The sequence below is a fragment of the Marmota marmota genome, unplaced genomic scaffold, assembly GCF_001458135.2.
Source record: "Marmota marmota marmota unplaced genomic scaffold, marMar, whole genome shotgun sequence".
In the NCBI taxonomy this organism is placed as follows: domain Eukaryota; kingdom Metazoa; phylum Chordata; class Mammalia; order Rodentia; family Sciuridae; genus Marmota; species Marmota marmota.
Window position 1 is genome coordinate 33,509,349 of NW_026000211.1, and position 18,514 is coordinate 33,527,862.

General features: G+C 35.9%; 1 protein-coding gene across 3 annotated transcripts in view; it reads right to left on the reverse strand.

The window, feature by feature from the left end:
- Positions 1–18,514, reverse strand: part of Diaph3 (diaphanous related formin 3) — a 475,858-nt gene that overhangs the window by 412,379 nt on the left and 44,965 nt on the right. For all 3 annotated transcript variants that reach the window (XM_048791762.1, XM_048791763.1, XM_015486017.2), the window contains one exon: positions 11,531–11,707. In XM_048791762.1, the coding sequence (XP_048647719.1) occupies positions 11,531–11,707 (177 nt within the window). The remainder of the gene's footprint in view (positions 1–11,530; positions 11,708–18,514) is intronic.

Sequence of the window (18,514 nt, forward strand, 5' to 3'; positions counted from 1 at the left end):
TTTCATTAACTCATCTACTTTTTCTACTTTTCAAGACAAATAATCTGGGCTGTGGATGTGGCTCAGTGGTAGAGTGCTTGCCTAGCATGTGTAAGGCACTGGGTTCGATCCCTGGCACCATATAAAAATAAAACAAAATAAAAAATTAAAGTGTTGTGTCCGTGTAAAACTAAAAAAAAAATTCTAAAAAAACAAATAACCATTTCCTTGCAAATTACATAGAGAAGAAAACAGCGGTTTGACTTCAGATCCAAAGAGTGACCTTTCTATAGAAAAAAAAAAAACAGGACTGAGAAATGACCTTCCCAGTTGAGGAAGATGTGCCTGAAAACCTCCTGATTGGTCGAACAGCATGGTAAAATATTACTGTAATGTTTATCTTTTTAAAATTTCTAACAATTTTATTGGTACTGCAAACTGTCACCAAGCAAAAATCACAGCTCCTCAATCATTTATTTTCTCATTTATCTAGATCTACAAAAAACAAACACACATTGACATTATCCCCCAACAAACACAACCCATGAACCCACCATGACAATCTCCTTGCACTATTGTCCTCTTCCTCCTACTTGGATCATTTGGATTGCTCTTAAACCACCTTGAACTTTTTGACTTATACTCAATAGTGAAAGAAAAAAGATGAAAACTAACAGATCAGATAAAGCATTCCCACAGAACCTCTCTCATTTTTGATATTACAAACCTTAAATATGCCTTTTAGTTGGTGAAATATTAAAAATGCTCATAATATAGGAAAGTAGAATTGTAACAATATTAATACTTAAAATAAGTGCTGGTGGGACTATACAGCAGTCAAAAAACACAAGAACTGACAAAAAGAGGTCTTTGTTGGTTTTTCTTTACGAGCAGTCTCCTGGTGACCCTTATAGCATGTCTTATGTGCTTAACCCAATAGGCACTCATTTAGTTGACTAGAGGAAGAGCTATGCATAAATCCCTAAACACCAAGGATTAAAGCAAAAAGGGTAGAAAAAAGAAAAATTGTCATTGGTGTGTACCAAAGAGTGGCAACGTAGACCAAATTTAGCTAGATGAATACTACTCCCACCGACAGTATTAAAAAGTACCAAGCATACATAGTAGTGTTTGATTTTATCTGTTCACTTGAGTTCTTCTTTCTTCCTCTGGATCCTAAGTTTACCCCAGGCAAAGATATTCTGTTGAATGAACTAAAAAGCTCTGAGAACACAAAGACAGTGGGGATGTAGCTCAGTGGTAGAGTGCTTGCTTAGTGTATGTGAGGCCCTGGGTTTGATCCACAGCACTGCAAAAAAGAAAGAAAAACACAAAAACATACTGATATTTAACTCCATGAAGACTCACATATCATTTGATTATTTCAACATGGTATTTACCAAAGCAAGAAAGAAACAAATCAACACATTTGACAATTCACTACTGAATATATACAATATGTTCAAGGCACTATGAGCACAAAAATGAGTAAGGATAAATGTTTATGATCCAATAAATTAAGTTTCTGACAGAAAAAAAAAAAGACTGGAAAATTGTCTCATGAAACAAGAAATGAATGTAGCATATACAGTTTCACTCATATAATCAATAATACAGGACATACTTAATTTGAAGGATAAAAAATTAACAGAGTCAAGTGTCTACCCTATAGAACTTGCCAGTCTAGTGAGGACAAGCCAATTTAATGTAAATATAATGCAAAAATCAGGGGAGGACTTTACTAAATATTTTTGGACAAGAGGAAAAAATATGAATACTTTTTCTGGAGTATAAGAAAAGGCATCTTAAAATTGGCCAGTCTGAGCCTCATTCTGAGAGCAGAATAAAACATTTTAGAGAATAAAGCAAGTATCAGGCAAGCACATAGAAATTTTCAGCAAAGAACATCTTCTACCTCTAATTCAGGTTGCTTATTATTTAATTCTATTTGGAATAAAATCTAAGATACAAAAATAAAAACATTCTAAATAGTCAAAGACAACTCATAAAACTTTTAATAGTACAAAAGTACTCAGTACAAAGAAAAAAGTTATAAAACCAATAAAAATGGGAAAATAAGTTATTATTCACAAGTATTCTGATTATATATATATAACATTTGAGTGAATCTACAAACAAAAACTAGTGAGAAGGGCTGGGGTTTTGGCTCAGCAGTAGAGTGCCTGCCTCACACATGTGAGGCACTGGGTTGAATCCTCAGCACCACATAAAAATAAACAAACAAAATAAAGACATTGTGTCCATCTACAACTAAAAAATAAAATAAAATAAAATAAAAACCACTAATGAGAGTTCAACAAGGTTACTGAATACCAAACCATACTCAAACAAAAGTTATTTTTATTAGAAAGCGTGCTTAACCAAGGAAGTAAAAGACAACAGAAATTATAGAACACTGAAGAAAGAAATTGAAGGAGGCCTTAGAATATGGAGAGACTTCCCATCTTGGACAGACAGAATTAATACTGTCAAAATGACCATCGTACCAAAATCAATAAACAGATTTAATGCAATCACCATAAAAATCCCAATGAGTCCTTAAATTCATTTGGAATAATAAGAGATCCAGAATAACAAAGTAATTTTGAATAAGAAAAGAAACACAGGAGGCATCACAATAGTTGATGTGAAATTAAACTACAGAACTATAATAACAAAGCAGCATGGTATGGGCATAAAAATCAACTCGAAAACCAATGGAACGTAATAGAAGACTCAGAAAAATCCACATACTTAAAGCTGATATTTGACAAAGATGCCAAAATTATATTCTGGAGAAAAAACAACCTTTTTAACAAATGGAAAAACTACATAGCTATTTGGAGAAATATGAAACTAGATCCCTATTTCTCCCTGTTCACAAAAGTCAAATCAAAATGGATTCAAGACAGGAATTAGACCAGAAACCTTGTAACTAATAGAAGAAAAGATAGGGTCAAAACTCTATCATACTGGTGTTGGGTCAGACTTCCTTAACAAGACCCCCAAGAAACTAAGTCAAGAATCAATATGTGGTATGACATCAAATATAAAGCTTCTGCACAGCCACAGAAATTATTAAAAGCATGAAGAGAGAGCCTACAGAATGGGAGAAAATCTTTAGTCATCGACCTGCCCTTGGATAGGTCATTAATATCCAGGATATAAAAATAAATTTTAAAAAAACAACCTAATTAATAAATAGGTAAAAGAACTAAATAGAATTTCTCAAAAGAAACACAAATGGCCAACAAATAGATGAAAAATGTTCAACATCTCTAGCAATCAGGGAAATGCAAATCAAAACTACACTAAGATTTCATCTCACTCCAGTCAGAATGGCAATGATCAAGAATACAAACAATAATAAATGCCGACAATAAGGTGGAGAAAAGAGTACACTTATACTTTGTTTAAGGGACTGCACTCTGGAACACAGTATGAAGATTCCTCAAAAACCTAGAAATGAAACCACCATATGACCCAGCTATCCCACTCCTTGATATTTTTCCCAAAGAACTAAAATTCGCATACTGTAGTGATACAGCCACCTCAATGTTTATAGCAGCACAATTGACTCTAGCTAAATAATGGATTCAACCCAGATGTCCATCAATAAATGAATGGATGAATAAATAGTGGTATATATAACTGATGAAGTTCTATTAGCCATAAAGAATAAAATTATGGCATTTGCTTGTAAATTGATAGAAATGAAGAACATCATGCTAACTGAAATAAGCCAGGCTCAGAAACTCAAATGTCAATTGCTTTCTCTCATATGCAGAAGCTAAAGTAAACTAAAGGAGAGGAGGAGGGAAGGATATCACAAAAATATAGGGAAGATCAATAGTGTAGGAGATCAAGAGACAGAGTGAAAGGATGGGAAAGAGGAGACAATGCAGAATGAATTATTAAATCAGATTATGTACCTACACAGGGAATTTCACCTTTATGTAGAAGTAAAAATAATCAATCAAATTTAAATAAATAGATGAGCAAAAAGAAGTCTAATAGAGTAGAAGAAGGAGAATGGTAGAGGGAAGGGAGGATGGGAGAAGTAAGAGAGAGGGAAAAGAGGGAATGGTGAACTGAAATCAAATTCCATTCATCTACGATTTTGTCAGGATGAATGCAACTACTATGTATAACTATAATGCTCTAATATAAGTAAACTATATTCTGACTAAAAAAAAAGAAGAGTGCTTACATATAAACAATAAATCTAGGAGTAACTAATAAAAGATGTGAAATTTTAAATAATTTCACCGAAAGTGAAAAGATGGAACTCAGAATAGAACAAGATATTGGCAATACACAAACTGGACATGTGGATATCATTTATGATGTATAAAAATTCTACAAATCAATAAGAAAAAGACAATATCCCCCAAAAATGGTAAATGATATGAACATTCAAAAAGTTCACAAAAATGTAGATTAAACAATCAATAGACATTTGACAAGATGTTCTTATGATAAAAGAACATAACTTGTACTCATGATAAAAAAAAATCATTTAAAGTACAAAGTATCCCATTTACATTCAACAGACTTGCAAAATTTAAGAAGTCTTAAAAAAGCAATGAAAAAAGAGGGACATTCTCCAAATTAGCCACCCGGAAATCTTCAAAAGCATCAAATTCATAAAATCTGAGCAAAGACAGATAGTATTCCTGACTGAAGATTTTTAAAACATGACAACTAAACGCAATGCATGACTCTGAACCAGATTACTTTTTCATAAAGGGCATCATTGGTACTGCTAATAAAACTTGAACAATGTCTCAGGATTCATTGGTAGAAACCAATTAGTGTTAACTTTCTCATTTGAATTGTAGTTGTAATATAGTTACAACGATGAGTCCTTATTTGTAGAAAATATACACTCAACCATTGGAGGATTATGGGACACTGAGTCAGCCCTTACTGATCTTGTCTTAGCCCAAACCTGACTTTTCAGCTGATATCTGAGCCTGCAGATAACTAGTCCCAGTCTGAATCCTGTCTTTTCAGTTTTGATGGGGTTTCAAGCACAGCAGTATAAAACTCAATGTGGTCAGATTTATCAATTATTTTATGATTTGTGCCTTTTGTATATTATTGAAGAAATCCTTTTCTATCCTGTCATTGAGTCAGCAACTTACCTTCAAGTAGTTCACAGGAAAAGGGGTGTTTTTGTACATTACTACACAGGAAAATGTTTAGTTCACAAATGAGAATAAAAAGTACCCACTGTTCGCCTCCAGGAAAAATTAAATTGGAAGCAATACAAGGGACTTCAATTATATCTATGGTTATATTATGTTCTTTATATTTTTAAATGCCTAAAGTATTCTAATTAGGAAAATACTCCTGAAGTATATTCCACTTTAGATTATACATTGAAAATTATTTCAAAATCAAATGTGAGTACTATTAGTATTATCCACATTGTTTCCCCTCACTAAAAAGGCAATATATGCATTATTCATCTAAGCTCTTGAAGCAGGAGACACTTCACACACATGCCTAAGAGATGATGACGATATCAAATAAATGTGTTTTCTCCTACTTTATAATAAAGCTTAATAAATATCTTCCCAGGAAAAGATTAAAGCATCATTCTTTATACCTGAGTTCTTTGAGCAATTTGATTAGACCATTTTCCACCACATAATTTTGGACAAGAAGTCCAGAAGTTAATTTTTGTCAGAATGATTCTGAAATGATTGGCACTCATTTAATGCCTGTTAATGATAGCATTCTGATACATAACCCTGCTTGCAAAGCTTCATTCTCTCAACTGAAAGTGAGAAAATGAAAAAAGGTATGAATGCATGAAAAATCTCTTCCACTCATTATTTTAATGTTTTTGTGTTATTGAGAAGACTAGCAATTAAAGTTAATCTCCATCTAATCTTAGGATCTGAATAGAAATATAATATCTTACAAATCTTAAAAGTTAGGACACTGCACTTAGCTTAACGAACTCAACAGACATTTATTGGGGATTTTGATACCACATTAAGTTAATCTAGTGTAGAGACAGACATATTTTTAAAAAGGAATTCTTGACTCAAGCACAGCAGCTCTGACAAGCAGGGTAAGCAATGCTCAAATCTGGGAGGGAATAGATAGATACTAAAGAAGAGTAATGTTGGGCTAAGGAACAGAGTTAGAAAGATGAATGGAGAAAGCCACTGCAATACCCCAGTAAGAGTTAATAAAATTTTAATGAAAGCAGGGGAGAAATGTAATCAGAGCTAATAAGGACACAGAAGTAAATGGATGAGACCAATGCTTTAATAGTATCAAGTTGATTCAGATTTCAGTGTGTGCTTCCCAGTCAGAGAACTAAAGAAGAATAGAAATCTATTGTTGTTTTTTAAGGAATATAATACATTCAATTTCTTTGTGTTAAGGTTTATCACCTTTTAAAGAGCTGAATTGAAGCTGCTCTTCTATAGAAGACACAGAAAGGTATCAAAATATAGGGGACAGTCTACAACACAGAAGGGCTCCAGTCTCCTAGGAAGAACACAGAAAAAAAAAAAAAAAAACGCAGTAGATAAAGGTAATACAGGGGGCCATGGACCAGAAGCAACACTCAGAAGAAATAAAAGAACAGATAGAAGAGGAGATATGGAAAGAACCATTCAGAAAGGATGAAAATCAGGCAAGAAAAAAGGTATCACACTTCCCAAAGTGAATAAAGAAATGCCAGTAAGTGAAAATGGTCAGCAATATCACATGTTGCAAAAATGATTCAAATATCAAAAAGTTGTTTACAGTTAAAGGAATAAATGCCAAAAACAAAACAGCTAGAAAAATTACAAGGTATTGATAGAAACCACCAGAGTAAACCACTCTTTTTGTAGCAGACAGGATTTGGAAGAAACATGATGACATTATTAGCTTCCCAAAACAATATGTATCCCAGGGGTGGTTCAGGCCTGAGAAATCCAAGAAATATTGCTTACAAAAGGTAACCCCATCAGAGTAATAGATTCACAGAACACAAGGCTATAGACAGCCAAGAAAGGAGAAGTCACCAGTGACATGGGAACTACAGGTGAGATTAGGAGGAGGCAGGCCAGAGGAGCAAAGAAACAGCATATGTAATCTTCCACACCTATGGCAGACAGAATGGCCCACACAGAGAGGTACACTGCCCTAATCCCTGGACCCTATATATATGTATGAATTACATTATATGGACTGTACAAATGTAAATAACATACTGAATCTTACAATAAATAAATTATCTGGGTTTATCTGGAAAACATAAAGGGGGCCAATTAAAGCAGAAAACTTTCTCTAACAGAGGAAGAAGATTTGCATCAAAACAAGTAGTCAGAAATTGTAAGCATAAGACAGATTCAATGTATCTGAGATACAGGGGATCTCTAAAACTAAAAGCAGTCCCCAACTGTTAGCCATCAAGGAAAAAGGAACATCAGTCCTACAACTGCAAGGAATTGGATCCTGCCAACAACAACAATAAACCTGGAAGATCCTTCACAAAGTCTGTACTGGGAGCCTAGCCCGCTGGCACTGGTTTCAGCTTCAAGAAACCCACAGAACCAATGAGGTCAAGCTGGATTTCTGATCTACACAACTATTGTCCATTTATGTTGTTTTGAACCCCTAAATCCATGGCAATTTGCACCAGCAGCAATAAGAAATTAACATAACACCCCAGGATACCAATGGTGCTTATAAATGCCCTAGAGCAGGAAGTACTTGTCTCTCCTCATCTCCAGTCTTATCCTGGAGGAGACAGATTCAGTCTAGAAAGTAGGGCAGAAAGGCAAGGATAGGAAGCAGGAGCCAACCACACCACAACAGCAGAGCCTTCTGCAGGCTCCAAGCAGAGCAAGCTGGCAAAAGAAAAAAAGCAACTGTTTTCTTGGGATGAAAACCAAGTTATTTAACCTAAGCCATGGTTTTTACCACCTACAGCAATAAAGCTGTAGGACCTGCCTGGAATTTTATTCAGGGTCAGGGAAAAATAAGTTGAGAGAGCAAGAGCTGGAGGCAAAAGCTGGAATAAACAAGTCACTTTCAGCTTCAAAACCCAGCTATGTGTATCTACAAGGAGTATAAAAGGAACCACTGGAAGAAACTCCAGAAATCAACTATACAGACAGTAATGAACACAACTATTTCACATTATATCTAATATCCACAAAGGAACCAAGATGGGCTTTTGGGTAAAAAGTTTTGGGTAAAACTCCAACTTTCCCCAAAGACAAATGGGGAAAGAGTCCTTAAAAAGTAGAACCAAAAGCTCATCACTACTTTAGGAAAGCATACAAAAACTAGGCTATTACAGAGACGCAGTAAACCCATATCCTAAGTAAAAGCTAAATGAGTACAAATGTTCAAGTCTTATGCTGTACTTCACATTCATTAAGTTATTAAGTCAGCACAGTCTTCCAAAAGGACTGTCTTCAGGAGAAAAAAGAAGCATTCTCCAAAACCAAGTTTTTACTTCATATAAAAATGAAACTTTTGATAAATTGATAAGTAATAATATACATTTTTTAATTGCATACCACCAAAACAAAGAACTATATACAATTTTTAGCATGAAATTTCCAAAGGTGCAAGTGCCAAAAAGTTAACATGGCCAATTATTAAGTGTAACTTTCTCAAACAGTTTTTATTAATGGAGATATGTGTAAGAAAAAAAAAATCAAATCCAGTTGAAATCTATCATTCTTCACATAGAAACAGTTCTAAGTTTGTAAAAATAATTTTTTTTAAATGTGGCACCCTGAAAAGTCTCAAGAATATCACTGATTGACATTTAGAGGAGGAAAAGATCCTTCTCAACTTCTTTAGTTTTCAGCTTTGGAATCAACAGCACCTTTTCCCTTCAGCATATTGTGATTTACTCAAAGAATCAGTAAGGAAAGTAAAGAATCTGTTCCTTATTTTTGAACAATAACTTAGTGAGGCAGACTCATTCCTTAGCATACTGAATATTCCTACCAAAGCAACAGTTTCACTTTATTTCTGCTGAGTAAAGTAAAACCTTGACTGCAGAAGATCTGCCTCAGGCAGACCTGTCCTAGGTTTAACAAGGGATCTAGCCCACTTACCAAAGAAGTATTCTGTCAATACTTCAAAAATGCATATTGCCATCTGCCCCATAGTCTTATTAAAATTGACAAATCATCTTCCTTTCCTGGGTAACAGCAACATCAACAACAAAAATAACAAACTATATTCAATACTTCCTGGGTAGTTTTCCTTTTAACTATGTGTGGTAATAAAATGTGGTTTCCATGAATCTTTAACATCAACAGGCTCCTTCCTCTGCTTATTCATATGTCACCTACTACTATGACCAAAAAACGTAAGGTAGTCACAAGTGAGCCATAAAACTACCATCCCAAAATTTCATGGGTTATGAAAATAAGTGATTCCTTTTACAGTGCATGGAAAAGAGGAAGAAAAGGGCACTTTACCATCCTAAGTCCTTAACAGTACACTAAAGAGAGCTGGTTTCATACAAACCTTACCAATAGTGGCAAAGGCTACCAAAAGGAGAAAAGGTTGTTTTTTTCTGGTTCTTGGTTGAAAATATATCAACTCATAGTGTGAAAAGAGTGGAGAAGGAGTTATACATATGTGGTTAACAAACCAAAACTAGCATTTCAACAAGATCAGGCATAGTCTAGGGTTCATGCAAAAATACTACTATGCTCTGTGATAAATAGTTAGGAATCACTGACACTATGAAAAACCCTTTGAAGGCACAAACTACGCATGGATTTTTTCTGGTGTCTTCTGAACCTCCATGTGTAATACTGGACACAAATCTTGTGATGAATAAAAAATAAGGCAGCATAACGGCAAATACGTCACTGATTTCAGCTGATCAGTTAGACCAGCTGTTCACTCTCGCCGTGGAAATGGAGTTCCTCTTGGTGAAATGGGCTAGCTATAGAATAAAAGCTAAGAAAGGCAGGGTGCAAAAACACCACAGGACACAGAAAGTAATTTCAAAAACGGGGTGGAGTGGGCTAGATGAGCTATCAATTTCTCTAAAAATTGATAAGGCAGTCAAAAACAATACACAGAAGAACAGACATAACCAGAGTAAGTCATGATTCAGAAAAAAGAGACAATTCCTCAGGATGACACACAAAATCCTCTCCTAATCTGACTCAAGTTATCACTCCAATCTAATTTATCTGACCTCTATTTTTGACCTAGCTCTACATCTGAACTCACTGTCATTTCATTATTCTCAAAGATTTCCCCCACCCTCTGTCTACACAAATCCTATCCTGAGTTGAGACCTGGCTTCCTTCACCATTTCTACTAAATTTTCCTAAACTACTTAATACTCTATCTATTGTGGTTTTCACAGAAAGTAATTAGATATATCAAAAACTAATGTAGTTCTTCCTACAATGAACTTATAAAGAACTTAATTATTAAATACTACTTTCTGACATTTCTTACTCATTTTTCAAATGTTTGTTGGGAATCCTAGAAGATAAGCAACTTAGAAGTAGGAACTATATATGTATGTTGAGAGCCACAGGCAAAGGGGCCCCAGCAAACTTCCAGCTGCCAGCAAACTTCCAGCTGCCGGCTGATGATTGGCTCACAGCGGCCCCAGCAACATCTAGCTGATTGGCTCCTCGGCCCCAGCAACATCTAGCTGATTGGCTCCTCTGCGGTGATGCTCATTGGACTGTTTCCCTGCCCTTTCAGACCACGGAGCTGCTCATTGGGGGACTTTTTTTGGCTCCGCCCACGTGACCCAGCCAATCGGCCTCAAGAGCAGGAGGATTGTGGGAGGTGGAGAGAGGCTTGTGGGGGAGAGAGAAGCTTGTGGAAAGCCGGTGGTGGCAGCTGGAAGTTTGCTGGCAGCTGGAAGTTTGCTGGGGCCCCTTTGCCTGTGGCTCTCAACATCTCCCCCTCTCTGTTTAAACAACAAGCATGTGGCTTAGGGACCGTGTCTGTTAGGCAGTCCAATTCAACATATGGTCCTTACCCGTCATCGGATGAACTGACCTCTAGGCGTCAGCCTCCTGTCTTAGGATTGTGGGAGGTGGAGAGAGGCTTGTGGGGGAGAGAGAAGCTTGTGGAAAGCCGGTGGTGGCAGTTGAGGCTCTGAGGATTTTTCCTGAGAGGCTGTTTTGTTTGGCGTGTGTGGTTCTAAAAATAAAGTTAGTTTCTTTTGACAAGTGGCTCCTGATTGTGCCCAGCCAGACTGCGGCATATGTAAATAAATTTATTTAGATTAAATTAGCATTTATTTATAGCAAATGACTTCAGTATACATAACATGTGGGTTATTAGTCAAATTAGTTTGGAAATACCACAGGTTGACTCAAAGAATCACCTGGCCTCAAATGACACCATGTGTCTCTAGCAGAAAAGGCACACACAAAAAAGCATGGTCCAAAAGCCAACTATGGTTGAAGTGCTATCTTCAGAAACATCTGCAATCACCCTGTGAAACCTAACTTGCAAATATGTTTGGAGTTCTTTCACAAGAACATAACAGACTTCACATCATTTTATAGAGAATCAAAATTCTTACCATCATCTCTTCAAAAAGCTGTAGGACTTCATTCTCTGACAGTGGCTTTGGGATGCTTCCCATGATCTCTGAAGGTGCTGATGAGCAGTCATGGCCTGCAAACACAGTCTTCACGTTGGGAAGAGGAGTTCTCTCTTTCTTGCTCCCTGGAATTCTTATGCTGGCAAATTTGTCCAGCTACATTGAAAGATAAAAGAGCACACATATAAGCATTCCCTCTCCCAACATTTATCTAATTCCAAAAGTGGAAAAAACAGAGGAAATCATATTGTCACTGTGATTTCAAGGGGCATTCGGAAACAGAATCTTTAATAATAAAAAGTGGTGAAAAGTTTTCAGAAACCATCCTATCTAAAAGTAGATGAGAAATCGAACAACCTCAAAAATCATTCCTTCTAATCTTAAAATCATTCAATTACAGATTCTAGTAACAAGTGACCTTTGCTTTATAGAGTAGAAAAACCAAGCAGTTTTACAAAGGCAATTTCCCTAATATAGTGGTGACACTAAATTAGTACTCAGTGTCCTACTCCCAGCCCATCACCAGGCAAGTTCTAGAATAGCATAAACAGGTTGGGAAGCAGGGTGTGACAGGACATGATTAGGAATTATACTGAATTCTACTTATGTCTTTATAGCTTGTTAGCCTGATAATACATTTCTCCTTGTTCAGGCTGGTTTCTACAACATTTACAGAGAAGGTATATTCAAGCCTTACGAAATAAAGCTAGATTTTTGTTGTAAAGAGAATTATCCTACAAATAGATCAAATAGTTCACTGATATTTAAAAATACATAGATACTAGTTTACAAAGCTAATTGTTCATTCAAAAGTGATTGGATTTCACAAGTTCTCTTCTACACAAAGAACTCAAACCTCCTATTTCAAGCTTCATAAAATGTCAACAATGAAAAGGAAATAACATTTTAAGTATCAAATATAGAAGTACATTTAAAAACATGATCAATGAGTCTGTGAAATGTTCATCATGGCTACATATATTAAATTGTTGTGTTTTTTTAATTAGTTGTTCAAAACATTACATAGCTCTTGACATACCATATTTCATACAATTGATTCAAGTGGGTTATGCACTCCATTTTTCCCCCATATACAGATTGCAGAATCACGTCGGTTACACATCCACGTTTTTATATACTAGTGTCTGGTAATAAATACAAGATATAGAACTGTACCACTCATTATTATAATGGGCTGTAGTTATAGATAGTTATTGAATTAAAGGAATATTAAAAATTCAGTTCCTTAGTTGCATATGTAGCTAGTAGCTATCACATTGGAGTTCTATTGAACACCTAGTATAACCAGTAAAGAAATATGACACCTAAAAATCATTTAGAAGGAAGGTAAGTCACAGTGATAACTAATTGTTAAAGAAGTGGAACTAAAAACTAAAAGACAAAAAAAATAAAAAAATTTAAAAAATAAAAACTGAAAGACAACTCTACATTAACCCTAAAAGTACACATTGGAGTTGTAAAGCAGAAAGATATACGCCATGGTTTCGAAAGCTAGAAGCACAGTTGTAAAGTCAAAGAAGAGATTGCCAGATTCTCAATAACGCTCAGATGATAATACCTTGTAACACACAACTCAGGAATGAGCTGAATTAAAACTATAGAAGCAATAAAGGCCAGCCCTATATCAACTAGAGAGCCAACTGACTCAGCCTCCCCACAATTCACCCCCAGCTGCCACACTCTACCAGCCTAAAAGGGCATAATTTTTAGAGGTCAGAGAGAATATTACTTGCTTCAGTTTCTCCTAGTACTTAAATAAAATATCTACCGTATAAATATTGCTCAACACACAAAGGAGCATGAAAATGTGAACCATGCTCAAAAAAGAGAGACCTATCATTCTGATGTTTTTGTATCCGATTTGCCAAAATTTTATTGAGAATTTTTGCATCTTTGTTCATTAGAGATATTGGTCTGAAGTTTTCTTTCTTTGTTGTGTCTTTGCCTGGATTTAGAATCAGGGTGATATTGTCCTCATGAGTTTGGAAGTGCTGCCTCTTTTTCCATTTCATGAAATAATTTGAAGAGTATAGGTATTAGGTCTTCTTTATAGGTCTTGTAGAATTCAGCTGTGTATTTACCCAGTCCTGGGATTTTCTTGGTTAGTAGGCTTCTGATGGTGTCTTCTATTTAATTGCTTGAAATTGATCTGTTTAAATTGTGTATATCATCCTGATTCAACCTAGACAAATCATATGACTCTAGAAATTTGTTGATGCCTTCAATATTCAGGATTCGGTGGGGTTTGTTCCAGGGAGGCAAGGTTGGATCAACATAAAGAATAAATGTAATTCATCACATCAATAGACTTAAACATAAGAATCATAAGATCATCTCAATAGATTCAGAAAAAGCATTTGACAAAATACAGCACACATTCATGTTCAAAATATTAGAAAAACTAGGGATAACAAGAACATATCTCAATATCATAAAAGGCCAACATAATTCTAAATGGAAAAAAATTTGAAAGAATTCACTCCTTTCACCACTTCTATTTAACATAGTCCTTGAAACACTGGACAGAGCAATTACACAGACGAAAGAAATCACAGGGATATGCATAGCAAAAGAAGAACTCAAATTAGCACTATTTGCAGATATGATTTATTCCTAAAAAAAAAAAAAAGAAATTCCACTAGAAAACTCCAGTAAATGAATTCAGCAAAGTAGCGAGATACAAAATCAAATGCCCATAAATCAAAGGCATTTCTGTATATCAGTGACAAATCTTCTGAAAGGTAAATAAGGAAAAGTACCCCATTTACAATAGCACCAAAAAATAAATAAAATACTTGGGAATCAACTTAACAAAACAGGTGAAAAGACCTCTACAATGAAAACTATCGAATGCTAAAGAAAGAAATTAAAGTAGACCTTAGAAGATGGAAAGCTCTGCCTTGTTCATGGATACAAGAATTAATATTGTCAAGATCACCATACTATCAAAGGATTATACAGATTTAATTCAATTACAATCAAAATCCCAATGAAATTCCTCATAGAAATAGAAAAGGCAGTCACGAATTTCATCTGGGAATAGCTAAAACAATCCTCAGCAAGAAGAGTGAAGCAGGTGGCACCAGTATACCAGACCTCAAACTGTAATACAGAGCAAGAGTAACAAAAACAGCATTGTATTGACACCAAAATAGACCTGTAGACCAGTGGTACAGAATACAGGACACACAGACTAACCCACATAATTACAGTTATCGGATATTAGACAAAGGTGCCAAAAACATACATTGGAGAAAAGATAGCATTTTCAACAAATGATGCTGGGAAAACGGGAAATCCATATGCAACAAAATGAAATAAAACCCCTATCTCTCACCATGCACAAAATTCAACTCAAAAGTAAATCAAGGACCCAGGAATTAAACCAGGACACTGCGTCTATTAGAAGAAAAAGTAGGCCCAAATCTCTATCATGTCAGATTAGACCCCAACTTCCTTAATAAGACTCCTATAGCACAAGAATTAATATCAAGAATCAATAAATGGGATGAATTCAAACTAAAAAGCTTCTTCTCAGCAAAAGAAACAATCAGTGAGGTAAATAGATATCCTACTAATTGGGAACAAATTCTTACCACATGCACAGCAGATAGAGCACTATCTCTAGAATACATAAAGAACTCAAAAATCTCAACATCAAGAAAACAAATAACCCAATCAACAAATGGGCCAAGGAACTCAACTGATACTTCTCTGAAGAAGATATACAATCAATCAACAAATAAAAGAAAAAATGTTCAACATCTCTAGTAATTAGAGAAATGCAAATCAAAACTACTCTAAGATTTCATCTCACTCCAGTCAGAATGGCAGCTATTAAGAAAACAAACAAGAATAAGTGTTGGAGAAGATGTGGGGATAAAGGCTCACTCATACGTTGCTGGTGGAAGTGCAAATTGGTGAAGCCAAAACGGAAAGCAGTATGGAGATTCCTTGGAAAACTGGGGATGAAACCACCATTTGACACAGCTATCCCACTCCTCCTCAGTCTATACCCAAAGGACTTAAAAACAGAGTACTACAGGGACACAGCCACATCAATGTTTAGAGCAGCAAAATTCACAAGAGGTAAACTGTGGAACAAACCTAGATGCCCTTCGGTAGATGAATGGATAAAGAAAATGTAGTATATATACACAATGGAATATTACTCAGCAATAAAAGAGAATAAAATCATGGCATTTGCAAGTAAAAAGATGGAGTTCAAGAATATAATGCAAAGTGAAGTTAGCCAATCCCAAAAACCAAATGCCAAATGTTTTCTCTGATATAAGGAGACTGATTCATAGTGGGGTTTGGAGGGAGATCATGAAAAGAGTAGTCAAACTCTAGATAGGGCAAAGGGGTGAGAGGGAAAGGTAGGGGGCATAGAGGTAGAAAAGACGGTGAAATGAGATGGACATCATTACTCTAAGTACATGTAGGAAGAGATGAATGGTAATAATATACTTTCTATACAACCAGAGATATGTAAAGTTGTGCTCTATTTGTGTAATATGAATTGTAATGAATTCTGTCATATATAACAAATTAGAATAAAAAATAAATTTAAAAAAAAAAGATAGACCTAGAGGGGGCCTAGATATTGGAATTACCAGACAGGCAGTTTAAAACTAGAAAACAAAAAGACATAATTTAAGAAGTGGATTTGACAGCAAGTAGAGATGGGAAATTCATTTCAGCAGTAAAGTCACAGAAACTACTTTTTAAAAAATGCATTAGAAATTAATAGTATACCAGGAGTGAAGATTTCATTGAATAGTCGGTCTGCACAGTAACCTGTATATAGCTGAGAAAAGAATTCATGAACTAAACACATATCAATAGAAAGTACTCAAACTAAAACACAAAGAAGAAAAACACAGGGAAGCAGGGAATCAAAGAGTAACCAAGATCTGAGATACTATATAGAATGTCATAACACAAATGTACTTAGGATCCAGAAGCAGAAAGAGAATGGTGTGCAAGAAACATCTCAGGAAACACATGGAGAAACAAAGACTAAAATACATACATACAGATCTAAAAAACATACAGACATACAGATACAAGCAGCTCAGGAAAATGCAATAAGAAAATAAATATAAACACTTAAGCATTCCACAAACTGCTGGAAATTAAAAATAAAAGGCAAACCACAGCAGCACAGCCAAAGAAATAAAGACAAATTATATAGGGAAAAAATGATACAATATAACAGCTAATTTCTAAGCAAAATCAATGACAACAGTGCTAAAATGAAAAATAGATTCTTTAAAATCTGATGGAAAAGTACTACCACTTTGGGATTCTGTATTAAGTGAAAATACCTTTTATACATAGAAGCAAAATAATGACATTTTCAGACAGACCAAAGGGAAGACAACATCTGCAGCACATTTGTACAATAAAAAGTGTCAAAGTAGTGTTTTGGGAAATGATACTACATGGTGATACTACATGGTATCCCAGACCTTCGAAAGGAAATGAAGAGCAATGGAGAATTCACTAGATGTTGGTAATACAAGGAAAAATAAGCATCATAGGACTTACCTGTGTAACAATCAAGTAGACTAGCACACAGGCAGTAATTATACGGCTATATGAAAATGTAGCAAGGGGTATATAGAATTTATCCATATAACAAGGAAAAGTGGCATCTGACTCAAGAACATAAACGTCCTCTACTCTGAAATAACCCAGAAAAAAACTGTCTCTTCCTGAATTATGTGCAGAAGTTACTGTCCCTCTGTATATCTGTGAACTCATTCTTGATTTGTCTTAAACAACTGGGAAATGAGAATGGAACTGGTTCCTCAATCTTTTGAGTTTTGACTCTAGTGCCATCACTTCTGTGCAGCTAATATCAATTCCCAAAGATAGAAACTACTCCAAGTCTTCACACAAATCGAAACGTGATTAATATGCTGAACTTATAATGAAGTGAAATTACGCAAATCATCATTAATGCAACATCAATATTATAAATGTAAACATGTCAATAAGTGGGAATAGTCGGTTTAAGCACTTAAGCTTCTGTGTAAATGAATAACCTAATGGTTCCATTAGGGACAGATTGTGTAAAACTTTAGTTTCCAACAACAAAAAAAATAAAATAAAATAAAATAAAAATTAAAAAACCTGCTTTTAGATGGACTTCAAGAAGGCCACGAATAGCGTGCATCACACCCCGTGTATCGCGCCACTGCACAGGTGAATAACGAGCTAGAACGACAAAAAACTATCTTGTTAGGAACTTACAGCAAAATGGGGGTGCACCGAAACCTAGAGGAAGGATTTCCAGTACCGAGGTCCGGTAATTGAGTCTCAAACAGGAGCCAACTGTGAGACCAGAGATCCGGGCTGACTGAAACGCACGGCCCACCCCGCGGCTACAGACAGAGGGGCGCCGCCGAAAAGCGACCATCAAGCAGGGAGAAACGTTGCTGCGGATTCTGTGGAATCCTGCCGATTGAGCCCTCACTGAGCCCTGGGCTGAGTTCGGGATTTCAGACGGGGAAGGAAGCGGTACAGTTCTATCCCCCACAAAGGAAACTCCACCAAGGAAACCAGCGGCCACCATCTTGGAGAGCTGAAGTAACCACCGCCACTCTCCGACAGATTGCAACAATTAAACAGGTGTGTGTTACTCAGCTCATCTCCCATACAGAGGGAAATTCGCATAAAATCTCTCCTAGGCTTTCCAGGGGAGGGATTATCAGAGCAAGCCTGCATAAAGACGCGGGGAAAACTAGAGACACCTGACCTTCAACTCCCCCCTCCCATCAGCAGCGAAAACGAAACCTGTCTTGCCAGCGCTGGGGGAGGGGCAAGCGGAAAAAATCAAAATAATAGAGTGCCAGGGTTCCCAATAGCCACCCTCCACACCCAACAAACGGCAGGCCCAGAGTACAGTTTGAACTGCAGAGAGGCATCACTCAG